Below are 24,685 nucleotides of genomic sequence, written 5' to 3'. Positions count from 1 at the left end.
CTTCAGGAAAAAAAAAAAAAAAAAAAAAAGCAGGGGAAGGGGATTGGTGGATTGTCTGAAGGTAACAAGCTAGTGAAAAGCCACAATACTGTTTGGCATGGACCTGCTTAGGAAGACAGTGTATAAGACATGGTGCAGGGGCTAGGTCCAAGTAGGCTGGTAGATGGTCACAGTTCTTGCCCTCTTGGAATGTACAATTCAGAATAAGCATTACAGTCATAATTGCAAACACTCACTGAAAAATTCAGATATCAGCAATGCTAGAACATGAAGTAGAGCTGTGGTTTGCACAAAGATGTGACACCCCAAATCAAGTATATATAGGATTCAGGAATCAAATAAGGGATTTCTGAGTGAAATTAATATAAATAGCACAAATGATTCTACTGTGCTACAAGGAGCTTGATCCTGCAGTTGGCTGCATCTTCTGGTGTTTAGTACCATGTCTATATAGATGACTCCAATAGGCCCATGTGTACAGTTCTGTTTAGTGAACAATCTTAGGGGTATCACTGCTAGTTTGGTCTCTGGATATGACATTTCTTAAAGTGCAGAACAAGCTTATCAGGATGAGGAAAACAGTAGAAGCAGACAGTAGGGTTTCACATATCCACACCAATGGGGAGGAAGTGGAGGGAGTATGCTAACAGCCAGCCGAGAAGTGCTATAATGGCCAGCAGCTTGCCCCAGTGACAATCCTACTCTAGTAAGGCTCCACCTTCCAAAAGCTCTACCAGCTGAGAATTAAGTAAAAAGCTCAATCACAAACACATAAGGCTATGGAAGGCATTTCACATTCATACCACTACATTCTGTCCATGGCCCATATAGATTCATTATCAGCTCATGAGGCAAAATGCATTCAGTATAACTTTAAAAGACCCCATAATCTTGACCAATCCCAACACTGTTCAAAGGTCCAAAGTGTAATCTAAGATTCATGATAGTCTCTTAACTGTGAACTCTGTAAAATCAAACCACAGATTACACATACAATGGCACAGAGTAAACATTCCCATTGCAAAAAGAAGATATAGCAAGGAAATACTGGACAAATGTAAGACAGAAAACTTGCAGAGCAAACATCACATCCTGCAACACCATGTCTGGTACCTGGGACTTGAGGTGAATTCATGGCCCCCAAAGGTTTGGACAACTTCCTATCTTCAGCTGTGCTGCTTGTTTTCTGCAGATATCAACAAGAACCAGAACAAGCAGCTTTCCTTGGTGGCCATTCCATAGTCTGAGCATCTCCAAAATCCTGGGGTCTCTACCACATGTCATGTTTCACCTTCACAGCTACATGCCATGGCCCCATAGGGTCTCCATGCAGGCACTTAAACCCTATTCCTTATCACTCAATGACCATCTCCAGCACTGTGTGTACTTTCTGACCTTTCTTTCCTGCACTGACTACTTTTCTCAAACCAACATGAGGTACCCAACCAAAATTGTTGATTTGTGGGGAATAAAGCACACTTTGAGAATCAGGAAACTTGTTCAATATTCTTTCTTAAGGCTCCCTCCTTTCAGAAAAAAATAGCAATTCTCCTATTGTCCCAATGTATCTTCTGGCCCATATTCAATGGTGGTAATTTCTTATTCACATTTTCCATGTCCTACTGCTCTGTACTTTTCCTTCACCAAACACAAATTTCATCACTTTTAAATTCAAATTTGGTTAAGTTCTCAGGACACTAGCAGAATGAATCTTCTAGCCCAGTTCATAGCAGTCTTCTTTCCCCTCTGAAACCTCATAAGCTGAGCCTTACTACGCTGTAGTTCTCTTTGCATTTAGGCCTTTCCAACTCTTACCAAATTGGTCCATCAAGTTTTGCTTAAAGTATTGCAAGGCTTATCTAGTCCAGAGTTCAAAATCCTTCCATATTCTTCATGCAAACTAATTCCAAAAGACCACAACCCACATGGTCAGACTTAGTGCAGCAACGCCCAACTTTTCAGTACCAATTTTCTGTAGCAGTTATCTTCTATCTTCTTGTTGCTGGGACAAAACACCTAACCAGAAATAGACTATGGCAAGAAAGAATTTAATTCAGCTTATGGTTCTGAGGGGAGGATTCACTGGGGCAGGAAAGAAAGGCATGAACATATAGCGAATAGGGCACCACATCTTGTCATATCTGCTAGATGATAGCAGCAAGAGTAAGCAAGCTAGTGAACAACCAATAGGACTGGACTAATAAACCTTAAGGTCCTACCTCAGTGGAATACCTCTTCTAGCCAGGCTACATCTCCCACATGCTCTATTAGCTGGGCACTGAACAAAGCTTAATACCAAACACATGAGACTGTGGAGGACATTTCACACGTAAGCCACCACAACATGTATGGAAATTATCAATATTTTTTACTCAAAGTTGCCAGCAGAGTGGTGTCTATGTAGATACGGAGGCCAGGGGCTTTAATTGTGTTTAAGAAAATTGATCCTTGGGTAAGAGAAAGGTAAGAGGAAGAGAGATGCTCATTTTTCCACTGCTTACCCAAATCTTACTTACCAAATCTATATGGCCCCTTCATTTACTGACTCAGTCACCATGAACAAGCACTCACAGTCTCTGGACTCCGTTAGACCCCAGAGTACCCCACTACAGAAGTATTCATTGGTTCACAGTCATACAACAAGCACCTTATACTTTCCTTGATGTGGTAACATTGCCGCTCAAAATTCCCCTTGCTGTTTTTTTGTCAGTTCCTATCTTGTTAGCCAATCGCTGGTCTCCTTCCTGACAGGACTATTACTAGTACACATGTGTACTTAGCAAAAGTGACCATAAGGTGATATACCAAACCTCTTATTGGCATAAAATAGGAGGCCAAGTGGTCAGTGTCATGCCATTCATCACATACACTTAATGACAGGTCTTGGGATAGGCTGGTATAGTTGAATAATATATCCAGTTCCATGCATTTTTGAAATGTTGTGTTTCCAATCAACCCTTGTCCTGGCTTGGTACAGTTTGACAAGTTATTTATCCTCTTTGTGCTTCTGTCTGATAATCTGTAAAGTGGGGATAATAGTCTTTTATTTTATTTTATTTTTGTTCATTTTTATTTATTTATTTGAGAGTGACAGAGAGAGAAAGGCAGAAAGATGGAGAGAGAGAGAATGGGCACGCCAGGGCTTCCAGCCACTGCAAACAAACTCCAGATGCATGCGCCCCCTTGTGCATCTGGTTAATGTGGGTCTTGGAGAATCGAGCCTCGAACCCAGGTCCTTAGGCTTCACAGGCAAGCGCTTAACCACTAAGACATCTTTCCAGCCCGATAATAGTCTTTAGAAGTCTGTCTTATAATTATGTATGCTATTAGTCTTAGGACCATTCTGAAATATAAAACAATTCATTAATGGAAGCTAAACTTACTATACTCATTTACTTGTTTTCCCAAACCTAATAAGTCACTATTTTTATTAGTAATTATGATAAAAAGGAGCTCAAGTCCACAAAACCATGGTTCAAAAAGGAAGCAACAATAGAAATAAGTTTCTGAAAAGGGAGTTCAGACACATAATTCCAAGTTAGGGTGGTGACTCCATAAAATCTAACCATCTCCCCATTCCTGGGGTGACCCCTCCCTGATTTACTGATCTCAAATAGCTGTTGTATCTTGAGGAACCTGATTCAGAGCCAAAGGAAGACAAAAATAACCTGGCCTCCTTTGAGGAATCCTATGGGACATTCCTGATTATGTCTTACTGTCCAAAATTTAGATGAACATTATTCACTGTGGCAGAAGATAGGGATGCAGACTTAAAAATCCTGAATTAGGAGAATGACACTATAGCTAACATGGCATTAAGGATCCCTTTCCCCACTAGTCCAGAACCATGATCCAGTGAGGCAGCTGGGAAGGTAACATTATCTTTGTCCCATTTTATCAAAGCTTAGTTTACATAAGAGAAAGAAAAGGTTGCTTATAGAGGAGAAAGTCTAGGACAAGAAAGAGGTTGTTTTTCTCAGAATGAAGTTTTTACAATTTCAGATAATTAGAAATGCCAAATTTAGGGCCAGACAGATAGCTCAGTTGATAAAGTACTTGCCTTGCAAGCAAGAGGACCTGAGTTCAATCCCAAGTACTTGTAAATGTCAGGGATGGTGGCATGTGTTGCAATCCTAGTATAGGAGAAGCAGAGACAGGTGAGTCCAATTTGCTAGCCTGTATTCTCAAAACTTAGGAGTCACAGGCAAGAGGCTGACTCCAACTTCACAGCCATCATTGTCTATATGAATGTGAGTTGAATGTGAGTTCAAGGCCTGCAAGGGTTATATAGTGAAGCCCTGTCTCAAAGAAACAAACCTGCTTGAATGTGGGAACATTTGTCTATGATTCTGTTTGAAAGCATGAAGGCTACATACTTCACTTTAATAAACTTGTGCCTCCTAGCCCACAAGAAGTTCTAATGTAAGGTTGCTTTGAATGATCTCTGGGTAACAAATACCATTAGAATAGGACTCAGTTGGTAATAAAATGATCTTAGTAAACTTCATCCTTCAACTTGAAAATCGCTTTTGTTTGGAGACACATAACCCTTGGTCTACACCCCTACATGCTGAATTTTATGAAATAGTTTACTGTACCCAAGAGAGTGTAGATTTTGTTTAGCGTCTGGTTATGGGAGCCAACATTCTTCCTGTACTTGCACAGCAAAGCAGCAATGGCATGGAGAAACCCATCAATTACCATGGCTTAGATGGAGTTAGCAAAGACCTGAACTAAAATTCATAACATCAGGAAATAGGATCCCATAAAACAGATTTCTTTTCCTATCAATTTTTACAAGATAGTCTCTGTGTAATAGACCCAAACACATGTGTTCCCATGGGCAAACATGTGTCTCTTCATTTGTATAGGGCAGAGATGCAGCCAGGCAGTAACCCCAGGAGAGTCTCTATCTTACCAAGTGAGAATGCTGTTCAGTTTAATATCTTACTTAGTTTCTTAACTATATAAACCCAATGTCAAAAAGTGTTGACACTGTACAAAGGAGCATCTAAGCTGAACTGAGCCCATGGGAATCTGTGCCCAGAGGCCTCCATATATGAGCTAAATAGGCAGTACTACAAGACTAACCTGGTGATTCACTATGGTAAAAGAATTTTCCTAGTTTTTATTTTATTAGACATACACATTTTCACTCTCCTCTTGATTCCCACAAGTCCAAGGTGTGGGGAGGAAAGTGTGCTAATGGGTAAGTATGCTGTAGAGAACACAGACAAGTATGTATGTGTTCAGCATTCCAGCAAACAAGCACAGATGGACCTCACTCACCTTATGTGAAACATGGCATAAATGTTCCATATGCTCCTCTCCAAGTACTAACATTCTAAACAAACAAACAAACAAACCCTCTAAAGAGCTCTTCAGCGTACAGAAAACACAAGGTAAAACTGACCATATCATTTTCTTGTTTAAAATCTTCACAGTTCCCTTATGCTTAAAGCAAATGGTTTGAAATATTTGCTTTGGCATGCCACTAAAGTCATCAGCATAGACTCTCAACATGCATGTATATGCTACTTATAAATTATATAATGTAGCATTGAATTTGTACCATGAAACACACATAAAAGTTGAAATAAAGAATGAAACCAAAATGAAGGTAACTAGAAATTCTAAATTTGTTTGCCATATACACTGAGCAAGGCTTGATAGCTGCTGGGGCATACAACCTCACTTGGAGGCACCTGATTTGCAAGACAAAGTTTCAGCTTCTCTGTACAGGACAGAAGAGCTTCATAGTGTTTTGGTCACAGCCTACTTTTCTATCTCTATCTCTATCTCCATCTCCTGCCCTATTCTGCTTCTACCTCAGTATTCCAGCAAGCTGTTACTGTGCTGCTCAGTTCAGAACTCACTTGGAACAGCAAGCTTCTTCACACAACACTTCAGTGTCAACCATTTTATCATCCAGGGCAGTGACAACATGCTGCCCACCTAGTTCCCATCTTCTTTTGAATCACGTGGCTCTCATTTAATTGTAGGCTGAAACATGATCTGTGAAAAGCTTGTCTGTTTCTCAGAGTCCCTCACAGACAGTGGTATTCAGGGAATGTATCTCTAATCATGAGATTAAGAAGATGCAACTGGCTAAGGTATCAGAGATAACCTAACTCACACACTCTGTTGCCCTTTACCCTCATCCTTCTGATAGGAAGTTCTGTGCTGAGTATGGGGAAGTGAAGAGCACTGACAGTGACTGCAGAACAGAGACTGAAGGGAAATGATATGAGGAGGAGAAGCCAAAGAGGAGCCCCACCTCCTCCAAGCCACTTAAAAGCACTGGAAAGACTTGGGAAAGTTAGGCTGAGAAGTCCTTAGAAAAACGTGTTCTAACTACAGTGTGCAAAAGGGATGAGAGGCAGAAAGTTTCTATCTAACGAGAAGTATTACAAGCCCACTGAAGAGTTATGGTGGGCAAACCTCAGACTTAGTAGCATTTTCAAGAGAAAGTTCATGAATTACATCCAACACCTGACAGACACATCAGGTAAGTAACTGGACATGCAGAATGACAAGTGACGTGGAGTCAGGGATTGGAGAGCAAGCTGTTCCTTAAGATTAACACAACAGAACAGAGAGATGCAAAGCAAAGCAAAATAATCTTTGCTTACCTGCTAACAGTGAGGATGATCAGGATGCTATAGAAAAACAAAGGGTAGATTCCAAATAAATCGAGGATGGCCCTCTGCAGGGCCTTCAATACCTTCAATAACACTAAGTTTTCTTAATCAACTTCCATCCACGTGGCCTCCTTCCCTAGCTCCTTCCCTTCCCTGTCACTCTCCCAGATGATACTGTTACTTCCTGCTTCACAGAGAAATCAGAAGCTCCCTGAAGGCAGCTTTCTCACTTCTCAGTGTGTTCTGCTTCCCAGGTATGGGCCACAGCTGTTGTATCTGTCCACTGAAGAGGTTATTTCCTGAGGCTGATCCTTCCCTCTACTGGGACCTTAAATTCTAATTCTTCCTTTTCTCTCTGGTGTCATTTATCTAGCAACACTACTAGCACCTTCCCATCTACAATTAATGAATGCTAACTCTCCTCCATTTTCAATCAAGCAAATAATGGAAGATTCCATGTACTTTCAATTGCCTTCCTCTTCTAGTGACTGTCCCATTTATCCTTCTTTCCCTCTCAACCAAATTTCTTAAAATATCTATACTTTCTTATTCTACAATGGCATATGACTATCTTGACTTGAACCCTGATCAACTCTTTGACTTCACATGGATAACTGCATTATGTCCCATTTTTTCCTGTGTTTAAAAAAAGGGGGGGGGGGAGAGAAAAAGAGAAAAAAAATTAAGAAAAAGCAAAAAAAAAAAAAAAAAAAAGGAAGAAAGGGGCTGGAGAGATGGCTTAGCAGTTAAGCACTTGTCTGTGAAGCCTAAGGACCCCGGTTCAAGGCTCGGTTCCCCAGTACCCACGTAAGCCAGATACACAAGAGGACACATGCGTCTGGAGTTTGTTTGCAGTGGCTGGAGGCCCTGGTGTACCCATTCTCTCTCTCTCTCTCTCTCTCTCTCTCTGCCTTTTCTGCCTCTTTCTCTCTCTGTCTGTTGCTCTCAAATAAATAAATAAATAATGTAAGAGAGTATGGTCACTGTATTTCTCCTCAGGTTTTTGTAATTTAATAATCCATACTAAACATTTGGCATAGTCTCCAGCAAAGGCTCATTAAATGCTAGTTGCAGCAATTTTAATAAACACCATTTACTCCACAGCTCTCATCTTCTGCCTCCACTCTGATAATTCAGCAGCTTTCACTAAGGTCCCTGCTATGGCTTGAATGCGTCATTCAAAGTTTATATATTGGGAACTTAATTCCCAGAGCAACAGTGTTGGAAGATGGGCCTTTTGGGAGATGTTTAGGTTACGAGGCCCACACTCACAAGTGAGTTAATACACAAATGGAAAGGGCTTACGGTAGTGGGTTTGCTCTTTCTTAACTTCCACTTTCTACATTGTGAAGAAACAGCAAAAGGGCCTATATCAGATGCCAACAGCTTGGTTACATACTCCACAGCCTCCAAGACTGGGAGGAATGGATTTCTGTTCTCTATAAATGGCTTAGTCTATGATACTCTATAGCATCCATGGGCTACAACACTCCTCAAATCATTATGTTGTGTGCAGTTTTCAGTCTTATTCTCTCACCCCTCAAATCTGTGGAGACTGTTCCCTCCCATTCTAAATTTCCTGGGTTTAATATCTCAGTACTATTTGCAGACTGGAACTCTTCAAAGCTTTCTCCCAGATCCATTCCCCTTTTCCCTTTGAAATTGTGCATATACATCATCATCTTCCAATGATGGCTTCCAGCCTTACTTACCTTCTAGAATTGACCAACACTCTCTGGTCATCATTCTTATTTCTTATCTCCATTGCCTTCCCCTTTCAATTTGTCTAATCTTTTGCGAAATATTTGTTCATTCATTTACAAAATAAATGCTGAGTACCTACAGTGTTCTGTATTGTTTCTGTGTGCTACATCATCTGGATATTTCAGGCAGCTATAACTCACTGGCAAGGATAAAATAAGATAAAATGGACTGGACACTAAGTACATCCTAACATGGGAACCAAATGAAGGGAAGTGAATTTTTAACTTAGGGCTCACAAGCCTATACAGATGAATGTCCAATCTGCTTGGTCAAGAGAAATCATGGCAGTGACTTAATGACCATGAGAGAATGAGAGCAAAAACAAAAGTAATTTTTTTAAGAAAGCTAAGAGAAATTCAAAATATTTTGGGTTTTCATATCATACAAGATCTAATCTGAGGTCTATATAGGACAGTTTTATGTAAGGTCACTGTAGGTACAAAATAGATTGTTCTCCCTGAGTCCCTCATGGGTTGAGTAACTGACTAGATTTGCATCACACCTGTTTCACATGGCAAAGCCAGGCTGAAAACGTAGGCTTGTTTGGTTTTTTAATTATTTAATTAATTAAGTTGCAAAGAGAGAGAAAGACATAGAGAAAGAGAGGGGGGGGGGAAGAGAGAGAGAGAGGGCACTCCAGGGCATCTAGCCACTGCAAATGAACTCCAGATGCATGTGCCACTTTATGCATCTGGCTTTACATGAGTAGTGGTGAATCAAATAACAGATAGTTAGGCTTTACAGACAAGAATCTTAACCAATGAGCCATCTCTCCAGCCCCTGAAAACTCATGTTTATCTGGTCCACAATACGTTTTTTCTATCACCACACAGTATTTATTTTGCAGAGCCTTTGGGATACCTTGATGGTTCTGTTATAGGCTCTGCCACCTAAAGAACCTCTGGAAAGTTCTTTCTTTTCAGTTTAAAGAGAAGCATACAGTCCTTGGTAGAAAAGAGTTGGGGGGGGGAGGATTATAATATGAAGCATTAATAAACACCATAAAATCATATCCTGCTCCCTTAAGTAGCCTCTGAAGTAAGGGCAGTTGGAAAAAGACTGCAGGAAGGACTTTTTGTTTGTTTGTTTTCTTTCCCCCTTTTTAATAGACTGTACATTTCAATAGCTAAGAGGGAATGAAATTTTAACAGAATTTTTAATATCTTTCTAGGTTTTATGACACCACAAAGAAACCATCTTCATTCTCTTCACCACAAGAACAGATGGGTGGCAGGGAAGGTAGTCTATGACTCACCACCTCCTCATGCCCGCAGAGACTGTCTGAGCAGCAGGCAAACTTCTGGGATCAATAGGGTTTGAGGCAAAGCAGTGCCAGCCAGCAAACTTTAGAGAAGGCCATTAGTCAACCAGTGACCTTCCAACCTGACCACAGCAGCCCTCTGATATGAATTCTCAGAAAGGGTGGTCCATGCTGGGAATCTGAAAACGTCATGGGTATATCAAACTCAAAACTCACAAGACTAGTGTAAAGGACATTGCAGGAGAGCTGCCGAGTCAGAGGATAGGTCACCTGAAACATCAAGGTCACCACTTACCAGCTGTGTGACCAAAAGAAGTTAGGAAAAGAATGATAGCTCATCACATGTAATGCAGAAAGGTGATCACAGTGGTTGACTTTCATGATTGTTGGATTAACTGACCTCTGTGTGTAGAGTAGTAGACATGAGGTCAGGTGTCCACAAGATATGGGAAACAAGTCTTAAGTTGGTAACTTTCAGAAAAAGGAAAACACACAATTTTGGGCATTAATGTGATTCTTCACAAGGCACTGCTTTGCGTTTTCTCCCTCAGAGTTTCAGTGGCGCTGTACCTCAGCCTTCCTTCTTCTGTTATCACAGAGAGGAAGAATGAATGACTGAAGCAGCACTTCTCTCTGACTACATATGGTCTCTCCTGTCAGCAGGATAAAGACCCCAGTGTCCAGAAGATCTGGATTAGAATCTAGCTGCAGGAATGCATCATAATTTTGACTTCAGGCAGACAATTTCTTAAGGTTAAAGAACCCAAGCCATTCAACTCTTTTACTCATTGACTGCATCTAAATTACCTATGTCATCAAGGTCCTTCTTCCTATAGATATGCCAATATTTTTCCAGTGGCCTTGAAAAATGTGAGATCTGAAACGGAACACATGACTTCAGACTTCCTACTCCTAACCTGATCAGTCCTCCAACCAAGAATCCTGCTATAACCAGAACTGTGGTCCCTGATGATCCCAACTTGACCAGTGCTGGGGCTCCTACTGATCCTAATCTGAGCAATGGAGCTCAGACATAAGATACATGTACCTTGTGAGCAGGAATACAATCTCTACGACAGATCACTTAACGTGTGTTTTTGAGCTTCTGTTTCTTCATCATTAAAATGAATATAATTTGATATCCATTTAGATAAATAACAGTAGTAGCTTCCTCCCTAGGACCTGTGACCTTCTAAGCCACAGACATTTTACTCAGTTTTCAATACTAGGCATTATTCCTTCTCATAGAATGGGCCCTAATTCAAATCAGGGAGGAGTTGGTTACCCCAAATAGCTTCATGAAGGAAGGGTTTACTTGTAGGAAAGGCATTGTAGCAGAAGTATGAAGCAGCTGGTCACATTCAGTCAGCAATCAGGAAGCAGAAAGAGATAAATGCTTTCTCATTTTCACTGAGTCTAGAAACCCCAGCCTATGGTATGATGGTGTTCATAGTCAGGGTGTATCCCATTGAAAGATTCCAACCAATTAGAATGTATCTTCCCCTCTCTATTAACCTAACCTAGAAACTCTCTCATAGACATACTCCAAAGGGCCTGGATAGCCCCACCTCTCCAGCTGTGCTGCCAGCAGCACATATACCTCTCCTGGGCTAGCTCCTCTATTTACTTACAGCTGTCTTCAGGCAACTTTTTATGGTCTTGGCATTTCCAATCTCCTAGGGTCTCTAATGAAACTTAGGCCTCACCATCAAAGCTTCACATAGTGGCCTCTTGGGGACCCCTTGTAGGGACTTCAACCCTACGACACATTGCATGGCCTTAGCTGTTCTCTGGAACCATGGAGAAAGAGTACATGACCTACCAATCCTGCATTTTTCATGCCTTCAAAACAAGTAACATGGGGACAATTTTGCAAAGTTCTGTCAGTTTGGGATGGAGCCTGGCCCTGCTAAACCACAGCTGCATTTTATCTGTGTCTGACCCAGGAGGAATACTTCTCTCAACAGTTGCCTTAAGCAGAAAATCTCTTCAAAGGCATTCTCAGTATAGGCTCTTTCCTTTTAAAAGATTTTGCATTAGCATAATGAATGCCTTCAGTGGGTGGAGTCTTGAGCTCAGAGTGCCTTTCCCATTGTTTCAGTGAGGAGAATTAGGCTTCTTTTAGATATCACTACTCTCCTCCATAGTCACAGATGCTTTGTCTTCTGTACTCTTCTAGTCCCAGATTTTAAACTTGCTCATACATCTCTCCCAACCAAACATTTTTCACATCTTTATGCTTTCTTTATCACTCTAATGCTAAATTACAGCACTAAAAAATAACTGTCCTGTAGCTTAAGTGCTATGCTATCTTGAAATTTCCTCTGCCAAAGAAATTAGCCCATTGCTTTTGAATTTAGCCTTACTCAGACTTTCAGAACACAGGAAAAATTCCACCATGTTTTTTTGCAGGAATATAACAGGAATGACTTTCCAAGAGTCCTGTTCCTCTCTGAGACCTCATAGACAGGTGCCCACTTTTCTCCTTTCTCTCGGCATCCAAGTCGTCCATATTCCCACTAGAAAGGCCGATGAAGCTCTTCTAACAGTATTCTTAGTCTTTCCTAGCCCAGTGTTCCAAATTCTTCCAAAGACCTATAAACCATATGGTCAGGACATTATGATGGTACTGCCTCTAGCCTTTTTGTATCTATTGCTTTTTTTTTTTGAATGCAACAATATACTTGACAAAAGCAACTTATTGTGGAAATGAAGGCGTATGCAAAGCTGGACTCTAAAACCTCACACCCTCCTGCTATAGGCACACTTCTTCCAGTAAGGCTCCACCTCTTAAAGGCTTCAAAACAGTTCAGAACAGTTCCATCTGTGTGGGACCAGATCAGACAGATAATTTTTGGATTAGGCAAAAAGGAATAGCCTGTAAGGGAGTGATATTAGGACCCTTACCACACCTATCCCAGCTAGCCTCTCCTTTCTCAGCTCACGCTGACTGCTTCAGCTGCCAGATTCACCATTTGCTGGTCTCATCCAATCAGATCTCTCTTGAACTTAACATCCTGCTTCTGTGTCAGTGGATTCCTCCTCTGAGCCCAGGAAGATTGCCTGGGTTGCCTGTTACAGGTGTGTCCATCTGAGCCTATGGAGAGACCTTCTCCGAGCTGCAACAGCAACATATCTTGGTCTCTTCTGCAGTAAGATTATTCTCTCCCCAGCCCAGCATGGCTGCCTAGGAAGGAAAAGACACTTTCTTCCTGTCTTTACTTTTAATCTCTTTGGAAGTACATGTTTTTAAATCCTTTCTCTTATTTCTTTATCTAAGTCCATGTTTGTTTACATGGGCTCCTGGACCACTGTGGTGTATTTCCCTTCTCCCCACTCTACCTTCCCACATCCCTGTGACAGCTGAGTAAAATGTAATGACTTAAAAATCATTCTCTTTATTCTGGATTGCTAATTCTTTGGTTAATCTACAGATATAAACTTGGGGTTCAGAGTTCTAGGGAGCACTCAGCACTCAATTTTAGGCCAGATCTCCATTTCATATCAGCTGGGGATTAAGTATTCAAACACATAAGTCTATGGGGGGACATTTTACATTCAAATCACCACAATTAGTAACAATTAGATTTCTCCCTATTAATTATTATCAACATATTTAATGTTTTAAATTTACCTATGGATATATATCTTACAGCTTATGGCAAATCAATCAAATGACAACGGCAATTTAAAAAACTTACAAAGGTCACTAGCCATATATAGTTAAAGGATAGGCAGCCTATGATTCCAACTGAGATGATCTCCCATAGAGGTAGAACTGGAATTTGATTCTTATTTAGAAGCAGAAATACAATTAGTTTTTTTATAACTTTCTTGGAAAAGGGTTGTGTGACCCCAAAAGTAGTTCAGAAAAAGGCATTTCGCAAATCTAAAAGTTGGCAATTATTATCTGAAATTATCCAAGTACTGACTTTGGCAGAAAAGACCCATCATCTGGGGAGGGATTCATGCTTAAAAGAACGGGGAGTTCTTATGGTAATAAGAACTAACATTTGCTAGAGGATTGCTGTGGAACTTCCCTTCATTATTTCCTTTAAGTCTCATAATATACTTACTTACCTTCAAAGCATAGCAATTAAGGTTCAAGAAGCACAAGCTCTTACCTGAAGCATGGATTACAGGGGGCAGAACCATAACTGACAGTGAATCTGTATCTGGCAATGAGCAGCTTAACACGGAAAATAGACAATTGCTAATACATTTCTTTATTGTTCTTATGGATCTACATCAACCATATAAAACTTGACTAGAATGTTCCAGATCCAACTGTCCCAGGCTCTTTGGGCAAAGTCCAGTTCCAGTACTGCCTCACAAATAGATGAGGTGGATTCACTCATCAAAGGCTTCTATACATTCCTGAGTTGTTGTTGTAAACCCTCACACAGGAGAGTTGGCATGGAATAGTGAAGTGGACACAAGCTCAGGCTGAGGGGAGGAGAAAGAAGAACTGATTTCTGATCTTGGCTTTGTCACTAAAATGTTACAAGATCAGGGAAATTTATCTAATATCCCAGAGCCTCAGTTCTTACCTATGCCATGAGCATAGAGAAGAAGCTCTCTATGATTACTTTCAGCTCTGTTAGGTATTCACCAGTTCTCCAGTAGTCTGAAGAAACCTTGAGGGTTGATCTCACTTCTGGAATCATCCAATTATCCTCCACATGCTGCTGAAAGGAGGAGTCCTATTACACTCTCAGAGAGAAACAGTATCTGGAGTCTATGACTACCCATTGCCACCATGTGGTCATCACTGCTCCTTTGTCCTGGCTCTGCAGGACTATTCCTGGAAAGACAAGTAGCTAAAACAGTACTTGTGGGAACCTAATGGGTGAGAGTTCAGTGTTGGAACAAAGTGTGAGTGAAGTGAATATGCCTGTCCATCAGGTGCCAAGATGTACTTAAAATGCTAAGAGCTAACATTTCTCCAGGTTGCATAAACCATGCCATCCTGGGACAGCTCAGATCTTGTTTCATCTTCACAAAAGGTATTTATGGAAGGTAGCTAATAGGTATTGTATGTGATCACAGGAAAGAAATGGTACAGGGTGCTGACACAAGCACACTCACCTCCTCAGGAGCTACAAAATTCTACAGTGGCCCTTGCTGTCTTTGGTAGTATCTTCAGCACTGGCAGAAATTATAACCTGAGATGAATGAGCAAATTCTACTCTGTTGAGTATTTTCCACAAGTGACCCATCTTCAAGGCAGGATAGAAGTTCCACTAAAAATCAGTCCTCTATCTCTGGGCACTCCATTTTGCCATGCCTTCAAGCCTCTGCTTAGACTTTCCCTCTGCTGTGGCTAACTTATACTTGTTATCTGTCAACATTTTTCACCTAAATTTTTAAGTCTATAAGGCAAAAGTATCTAAACTAGTTTCATTTATTACAGGGTTTATTTTATTTTATGGAAAACTAAAATTTGTAACCTTCTTGATCTAATTTGTTAAAATAGTTCTTGTCCTGGAACCATTTCTGAGAGATTTGCTATAGGAATGAGATTCAGTTGTAGCTATCAATTTTGGGGGGTCATCCTGTTTATTAAGTAGGAGGGTTAGTGAAATACTAATGTGAGTACTGTATTGTGCAATGATCTGATTGATTCTCTATGACCTAGTGTAACAAGTAAGGATATACATACATACATACACACATATATATACATATTTATATACACATATAAATAAATATATATAAATATATTATATGTGAATATATTATATAAATATATTATATAAATATAAATATATATAAATATATTATATAAATATAAATATATATATATTTATACATACATACATATTTATATACACATATGTATATATATAAATTTATTAAAAACCAAATCCTTCATTCAAGCATCAATTCATCAGGATTTATGTCAGGTAATTGTGCCTATGGTGCATTATACTGAAAATACATTCTCATTGGGGGAATGAAAATTAACTATAACAGGACAGCCTTCTTTCCCTCAGGAGAGTCTTCCTCCACACATGCCTCATCTTCATTTCTGCTTCTCACTTAGCAATTAGTAACTCTTTCAATTTATTTATTCTTTGCTAGGTTTTTGCTGATCTTAAATAATGAATGAGATATAAAGTAGCAAACTGAACCGTTAATATAACAAAATTCTCTAAAAAGTGGAAATATTATCTCTGAAGTTCAGTCATGGTATACCCATGAAGTCTCATGATCTGGCCTACCCCAATAAGCACAAGAGTTTTTTTTTTTTTTTTCCCAGAAAGTAAACGGACACCTGGGATTTGCTGAAAGGGAACCTGGATAATCAATTAGAAAGAACAGGTGTTGCTCTGTTTCTTAAGGGTCCATTATCTCTTCTGATCTCTTCCTTCCTGTTTGCTTTTGATAGATTTGAAATTAAATAGGTAACCTGGGATTGATTCTCTGAGAACTAAAGGTCAAAATTTAAATACAAAGATCATTTTATTGGACTATGGGTATAGATAAACCCCTACTCACTCCCAAAAACAGATGATAGAAGAGGAGAGATGGAGAAGAGAAGGGCTGGGAGGAGACTGGGTTTGGCTTTTCTACATGAATTCTGAAGATTAAATCAATCCACTGTGAATAAAGTTTTTGTTATATATTTTTTAATTCACCAAACTATTTTCCTTGCTTTTTAAAGTGCCCTCAAACCAAATCAACCAAATATCAATTTTCCTTTGTCCTTGAAATGTACCACATAAATATTGCATTTGATTCTTAACTTATACTTCATAAATAATTTATTTGAAAGACATTCCACCATAAGACTGTCAGCTGCTGAGGTGTTCAGCTTTCAGGGAAAGTTCTTATTTCTTGCATGAGACAAAGAAGGCTGGTAAAGACTTGGCTAAAAGCTGCACATGGAGCAAATTATGGTAATTGTTTTTAATGCTCAAATCCATGACAACACTCAATGCTCAAATCTGCTAAAAGGTTTCGTGCTATACTGCCCACATCTTGATGGGCTATGGGGCCACTGGAAATGTTTAACACTTTATAGGGAAGCTTCCGAGATTCATACTTCATAGTTCCAAGAATTGCTAATGAATGCTTGGGAGGTAGCTTCCAAAGATGTATCTGAAATTCAAACTAAAAGTAAACACCCTTTCAAATGTCTTTGGCTTTAGAGTCACACAGAAAATCAGAGAAATATCATACAATTCATTTTGACAAATGGGTAAGTTTTAGTCCATGCATGGAAATTTTTGGCTAATGACATGCTTCCTTAAGGACATGCATTAAAAATCCATTTACTTTACAGGCAAAATGTAATGAAGTTACTCTGAAAACTTTCTGCTAGGTTAACATTATGGATTTTAAATGAATATTTCTTGTAGGCATTGCTCTCTATTAACAGAGTGAAGAGACTAATTAAACATGTATGAGATGAGAAAAAGGAAAATATCAAAATAATTATAAAGTAAGAGTTAAAGGTAGATAGAAGACACCAAAGGTGACAATAAACCAACAAATATCCTTTGTAGCTTTTAGAAGTCAGCAGCACTAAACACATTACCAACCATTCATTTATCCACTTGCTAATCACACCATGATTTAGATAGAACAATCTGGCATGCCCTTGTTAGGACTGGTAATAATGGTAAAAGTCATTGTGTGAAAGAGCTTACAGGCTAAGATGGAATCAAGATATGCAAATAAGTCATAAATTATACTATGCTGTGTTCATATTTCCATGGGAATGCTCAGGAAACAACTAATATTTCTTTATGATAACTTTAGCAATTAAAGTGAAGCTATGTTTCAACACATTAGTTTTGTATCTTTCTTATTATTTACTGCTAATACTCATGGTCAAAGTTACTAATGTCTGATTCTCATCTGAGAACAGGCCAACAGTGTTTTTCTTAGTAGTTTGAGAACTATATAAAATTATGTTAGTGGCATTATAGAAGGGCCAACCTAGGATTAGTATTGCCTAGTAGTTTGAGAACCATGTAAACAAGGTTAAATGGAATTATAGAGGAAGCAGGATTACTATCACTGCCTACACAGGCACACCATGAGCCTTAGGTGGAAGTCAGAATTCAACATGGTTGGATCAGGATTTGGAGACAACTAAACACAAGTCTGTGTCCTACGTCTACCACCACTGGTGAGGCACATAGACACTTCCTGGAGTTTGGTTTCTTCTGGTAGAACAGAATAAATAAAATTAACATTGTTGGGGAATCATCTTCACAACTTTGTATAGGTTAGTTAGAAATTCCCACCAAAATGTAACTGGACTGATCTCCACTGGGACAATATACACCCCAAATCTGATTCTACATACTTGAAAAGGAAGTGCTAATCACACTTCCCAAGACAGGGCATGTTGCTAAAGGAAAATTCACAGGAAAGGAAAAATGTCAAAACCCATGCCACCAAGGTAGAAAATACTAATGTTTTAGACTTGATGTACATTTACTATACCTTGTCTTTTTGATCAATTGAATGTTAGGATGAATTTTCCCACCTTTGATGTTTTTATCTTTTACTGTTATTTTAAAATCTTTAGTCTTGCACATATTTATTTTATGATGCTCTTATATTTGTATATTGCTCAGTTTAACTTTAGGTTTGTTCTGTGCTCTTCTCCATCCAGTTTTCTATTGAGATCTCTCTACTACTGTAACCACACAGAACTGATATACTTCTTCTGTCTTTCTAAACTCCACATTCTATCCTTACTCTCCTCTGCACACTCCATGAGTATGACCTTTGATAGTTTCAACAAGCCCTAAAATCTGCGTGATCTAAAGTATCTCAACTCTCCTCTCCCAGACATTTTCTCATCTCTATCTCCTTCAGAGTTAAAGTAGTCCCCATCCTAACCCACCCAGTATCTCTCTCATGACCAAGTAACAAAAATCCAGGCTTGCTTATCTATCCAGTAACAGAGACTGAAGTCAATGGGAATGCTGTCATTAATGTGCTACCATGACCTTCACATAGTTGGACCTATGAACCAGTTTTCATCATTCCTGTTCTTAGTATTCTACTCTGTGAATAATACAGAGTGATAGACTAAGGATATAAGTTCTGAACTATGTACCTAACAATAAAGCTGATAAAAGAAACAGAAAATCCAAGTATGAAATAACTCAAGATGTGAAAATTTCAATGCACTAATATAAGAAACATAAAAAAAAATCAAGGTAACATAACTCCTTCAAAATTTATGAATTTTACAGTCCCAGCTAGACAGAAAATGCAAAAGAATAATTGTATGTGTTCTCAAAGGAATCAAAGGAAAAGTGAATTCCTGAAAGAATCCCAAGAAAACACACAGGAAATCAGCTGAATGAAATAAGGAGGTCAATGAAAGACATGAGTAAAGAGATAGAAATGAGTAAGTAGATGGAAATGAAAAACACAACAAGTCAAAGTTTGAAGACAATGTGGAGGATTGGGAACATTCCACCAAAGAGAAAGATATATTAATAAGAAGCTATGATCAAGAATTTCAAGACATTCAGGATACTATGAAGAGATCAAATCAAAGAATTTGAGGAATAAAAGAATTTCAGTATAAAGGCACAATAGGTTATTTTTAACAAAATCATAGAAGAAAATATCCAAAAATTAGGAAAAGAGATACCAATGCAGATACAAAATGCATATATAACACCAAACAGAGAAGACCCCAAAAGAAGCTCCCCTTCTCATATCTAAATTAAGCTACTAAATATTCAGAGCACAGAAGGTATGCTGGAAGCAGCAGAATAGAAGAACCAAGTCATGTATATAAACAGACCCATAGAACAACAAATTTCTCAAGAAAAGTGTAAAAGCCATAATGTATTTCAAGTTCTGAAAGACAACAACTGCCAACCCTGAGTGCTATACCCAGCAGTTATCTGTCACTGAAGGACAAGATACAGGAATTTATGACCACTGAGCCAGCTCTCCAGAAAATCCTTGAAGGAATCCTTCAGCATGTAGAGAAGGAAAAGTACATACATGAGACCATGGTAAGGAACAAATCATACTTTAATAACATGTAATGCAAGATAGTGCAAGAGAGGAATTGAAAATACAAAATTCAAAATCAGCAATGACAGGAAATACTGCATTCCATTCAATAATTCTGAATATAAACAAATATAATTCCTCAGACACAGACCAGAAGATACAACTCTCCACCAAAGAAAACTACCATAGGCTAAAGGGATTGAAAAGGATATTTTAAGCAATTGGTCCTAGAAAACAAGCAGGTATCACAACATTTCTAATATCTGACAGTATAAACAACAAACCAACATTAGTTAGAAGAGATAAAGGTCACTTTATACTGATTAATGCAAGAAGAGGACAGGGTGCACACAATTTCATTAAATAAACACTATGAGATACAAAATCAGAGATAAACGCAAGCACAATGGTAGTAGATGACCTCAATACCTTACTATCACCACTTGACAGGACATCTGGGGGAAAAAAAAAAAAACTTAGAAGCATCTGGATTAAATGGCATCATATGACAAATGTACCTCACAGACCCTGTGGTGGTTTAATTGGATGTCCCCCAGTTGATTCAGAAGTTTATTAAAGTTTGTAATTTGGATCTGCAGCCAAAGGATGTATTATTGTAGGTGGATCCAAGGGTCTAGACCTAAGGTGTGGGGGTGGATTTAGAATCACACTCTAAAGATATACAAAGTTCTAGAGCTTTGTGTGTTCCTGAAGTGTGTCTGCTTGTTTTTTGGTGGTGGTTTTTCTCTGTGCTTAGACCTGGGGAAGTGGGGTCAACTCCTTCTGTCATTTTGATTTTTTAAAGTCTTTTATTTTTATTTATTTATTTGACAGAGAGAAAGAGGGAGAAAAAGAAGGGAGAGAAAGCACATGGGCATGCCAGGGCTCCAGCCACTACAAACAAACATCAGATGCATGTGCCCCCTTGTATATTTGGCTTATGTGAGTCTTGGAGAATTGAACCTGGGTCCTTTGGCTTTGCAGGCACACTCTTTAACTGCTAAGCCATCCCTCCACCTCTCCTTTTGTCATTTTGGAACCTCCCCTGGATCTCTAAGTTTCAAATAAATTCCTTTCTTCCATAACTGTGCCTTGTCTGAAGGTTCATCCAAGCAATGTGAGGCTGTCTCCTACAGATACCTAAAGCATACATTCTTTTCAGCACCACATGGGATGATTTTTAAGCTAGATCACATATAATTTTTTTTTGAGGTAGGGTCCTGCTCTAGCCTGCCTGACTGGAGTTCATTATGTAGTCTCAGGCTGGCTTCAAACTCACAGTGATCTTTCTACCTCTGTCTCTTGAGAGCTAGGATTAAAGGTGTGTGCTATTATATCCTTACACAAAGAAAATTGTAACAAACATAGGAAAATTTAAATAATTCCTTGTATTCTAGCTGATCACAAAGGAATAAACCTAAGAATTAACAGCAGAAGAGACTATAGAACATACACAAATTCATCAATATAAAATAATATACTAGAAACCAGCTGTATCTGCTGCACCTAATTCTAACATCCTGGTGACTATCAGTTAACCAGGTGTGATCCTTTTTGGAAGGCAAAAACAGACCCCAGCTTCCACCAACCCAAGGACTAAGTGTGTTATCAGATAGTAACTGAGGCCTAGGTTGGAGATTTCCCCACTCTGCTGTACCCCACCTGCCTGGTGGTCAGCCAATGTATTTTAAAAGTGCCTTGATTTATGCCTTTTTTTCATTCTGTAACTATAAAACCTTCATGAAATGGTTAACACGTTGGAACATGGAATTTGGGGTAACCTAAATCTGTGTTCCTGGGCCATGGCCACTCATATTTGGCTCCAGAATAAACTATCTGTTATCCCCTTTGAGGCGAGAGCCCCACTCCACCTTCTCTACCAGGGCAGGTCTTGGATAGTGTCAGCTGAGCAGTTTTCTGCATTCTGTCCTGGTTATGCAATCTCTCCAGATTTGGCTGGTAGTGTATGAACAGATCACAGAAACTCACAAGGACAAACAGTGTGGATGCCACTCACTTCCTCTGTTTTACCCCATATACTTGAGTGAGAATTATACCAGAGAGAAGAAAGGTGGACTCAAGTAATCTACTATGGGACACAGTTGCCAAAGGGGGAAGCAGTTGTAGCAGATACCTTAGCTGTTTGCCAATATTCAAAAGCACAGCTCTCCAGTCCCAGGGATCAGATAGACCAGCACATGGTTACTCAGTCAGTTCCTCAGCCTAGTGGGGCCTTCTAAATGAGTATTGCTCAGTAAAAGATGGGGGTGTGCTGTCTTGCTCATGCATGAGGATTCCTGTGGTTCTTTTTGTTCTTGCTCCTGGCTGGGAATGAATGAAAGCTGATGGAGCTTCCTTGGATCCAAAGCTGGATGTTGTGTTGGAGAAGGAAAAACTGTACTAGCAGCCACTTACCTCCATTCTCTTCCACAAGGGAGGAATGGTCTATCTTTCATGAGCTAATGCACTTTTAAACTTTATTGATACAATATCATATTCTGCAACTTGTAAGCATTTCACAGGTATACTTTTTTACCTAATCAACTTGCTCGAAGTATGAGCAGAAACTACAGTAAATAAACATCTCCTAGGGAAATGATCCTGAAAACACTGCACTTTAAAGTGTCATAAATTATTTGTACATGGTGTTAAAATTCTTTCAGCAGGTAAACACTTTCCAGTCAGTCAGACCTGTCCCACATAAATGTGCCACGAAACACTGGAGTTTGTGACCTACAGATCTCTCAGAAAGCATTTGCTCACACCTTACTTTTTCTAATTTTGATGTTTCAGTTTTATTTCTCTTATCATTCCTTGTCCCTTGGTTCAAACAAATGAAACTATTTTCCTTCTCTTGGAAGAGAGCCATATATACCCTCTTGATTATGTTATTCCAAGGTGCTCCAGGCAAACATCTAAGATAGCACACCTACTGATTCAATATTTCAGGCAAATTTTCACATTTATAATCCCTCCATTCAAACAAGCTCTGAGACAAAGGTCATAACCTAGCCACTATCTTCGAAAAACTGGGTTGTGTTTCTGCAGTAAAATATATTCAAAAGTAGAAAACAACCAATCTCCTTATATATGCTCAATCTCGGTATTTTCTACTCTTTTACCTATTTTGTTGTAATTATCAGCAATGATGTCTTCCAAACCAATCATCTTCCAAAAGCTGTCATCCCAGCCTTTCTTTGCAGAGTATGTCCACTTGCACACCAGAGAGCAGAGAGACCTAGGGAAATTGGAGAGAGGTAGGACCAGTAATACAAACCAGCTTCCTTTGAGTGTGCCAAATACTTATGCAGATATCTTAAGTAGCACGATGAAAGTGGAATAGCATTCTTCTACATTTAACTCAAAGGTGTCCATCTATAGCAGATAACTGCTGCTTGCCTGGCTCTCATGTTCATAAGTCTTATCCCTTTATCTGCATCCTGAACAAAATCTGTAAGTGAAAGTTTATATTTATAGCTACATTTATTTGATTCCTGTGATTTAATCTGGTCAGCTATTTGACGAAACTGAGTTAATTGTTGCATGTTAAATATGAAATAGGGTGATTATGTTAAAGGCTTTTTCATATCATTTAGATGTATACACTGAAATATTTTATGTATAACACACATGATATTTGCGATTTGTAAAGATCCACTTTACAAACCCCAAATATCACTGAGGTTTTATGGACAGAGTAAGATTAGTCTGTGTTGCTGGTCACTGGGGCTGAATGATGGCTTCATGAGTTATCACTGACTCCATCTATATTTATGCAATTAAAAAATTCTCTATAATAAGTTTTTTTAAGTTTCTGGAATAAAACAAGCAATACGGTCACTGTTGTCAAAAATGATATTTAGTAGGCAGGTAGAAGACTTGAATGTTGGGAGTATTTTCATTTTAATTTGTCAAATCACCCTTAATCATCTATATCCCATCTCTCTCTCTTCCATATGTGTCCATATATATATATATATATATATATATATATATATATATATATATATATGAAGAGATGGCTGAAGAGATGGCTCAACAATTAAAGGCACTTGCCTACAAAGCCTGACAACCTAGGTTCAATTCCTTAGCACTCACATAAAGTCAGGTGCACGTGTCTGAAGTTTGTCTGCAGTGGCAAGAGTTTCTGGTGTGCCCATACTCTCTGTGTCTGACTTTATCTCTCTCTCAGATAAATAAATAAAATATTTTAAAAGTACATTCCTGGCTGGACATATGGCTTAGTGGTTAAGGCACTTGCCTGCAAGACCCAGGTTTGATTCCCCAGGCTCCATGTAAGCCAGATGCACAAGGTGGCACATGCGTCTGTAGTTTGTTTACAGTGGCTAGAGGTCCTGGCACACTGATTCTCTCCTTCTCTCTCTGGCTCTCAAATAAATAAATAAAAATTTAAAAGTACATTGAATGTCTCTGGGCAAAACCATGGTCTTAAATACTTCTATGTCTATGCCCTACTCTTAGCAGATTGGAAAATATTCAGCCACCTTCTTCTTCATCTAAAAAATTCAAACTCTTAATTTAACCTAGGCTGAGATTCCAGTTTTTGGGTTAAGAATTCTTTTTCTGCATTCCTGGAACATAGTGCATATCTTTTTTTCGCAATCAGTGCTGAGGCTCAAACCCAGGAGCTCATACAGACTTATCAAGTACATTACGACTGCCCCACTCCAGCCCCATGGAATCTATGGACCCTTATCACAATGTGACTAGTCACTGAATCACATACCATGCCTTGAGTCCTATCACCCTCTAGTCTGTTTTCCATATTTTGTCCACATCAGACTTTACAAACCTATTATACCAACCCCTGATCACACTCCTTCTACTGACTCTTTGCCATATGACTATGCCTATCTCTGGTTTCCTCTTGAGGAAGTTACTTCCTTGCATCCTCTATACTGCAGTACTAAATCTTCTGACATTTCATAAAGGTGCTTTCAATTTCCAATTTTTCTTTCCTTCATTCTTCCTATAATAATCATTTTTCATAGGATAA

At 39.0% G+C, this 24,685-nt stretch overlaps 1 protein-coding gene across 9 annotated transcripts in view; it reads right to left on the bottom strand.

Annotated features, from left to right (window-relative positions):
• Nucleotides 1–24,685, bottom strand: part of Fggy (FGGY carbohydrate kinase domain containing) — a 492,311-nt gene that overhangs the window by 239,223 nt on the left and 228,403 nt on the right. For all 9 annotated transcript variants that reach the window (XM_045151276.1, XM_045151274.1, XM_045151282.1 and 6 more), the window contains one exon: nucleotides 22,791–22,906. In XM_045151276.1, coding sequence (XP_045007211.1) covers nucleotides 22,791–22,906 — 116 coding nt within the window. The remainder of the gene's footprint in view (nucleotides 1–22,790; nucleotides 22,907–24,685) is intronic.

This window comes from Jaculus jaculus, chromosome 5 (genome assembly GCF_020740685.1).
Source record: "Jaculus jaculus isolate mJacJac1 chromosome 5, mJacJac1.mat.Y.cur, whole genome shotgun sequence".
NCBI lineage: Eukaryota > Metazoa > Chordata > Mammalia > Rodentia > Dipodidae > Jaculus > Jaculus jaculus.
The sequence above is the reverse complement of the archived record's forward strand: the minus strand, read 5'-3'. Positions and strand labels throughout refer to the sequence as shown.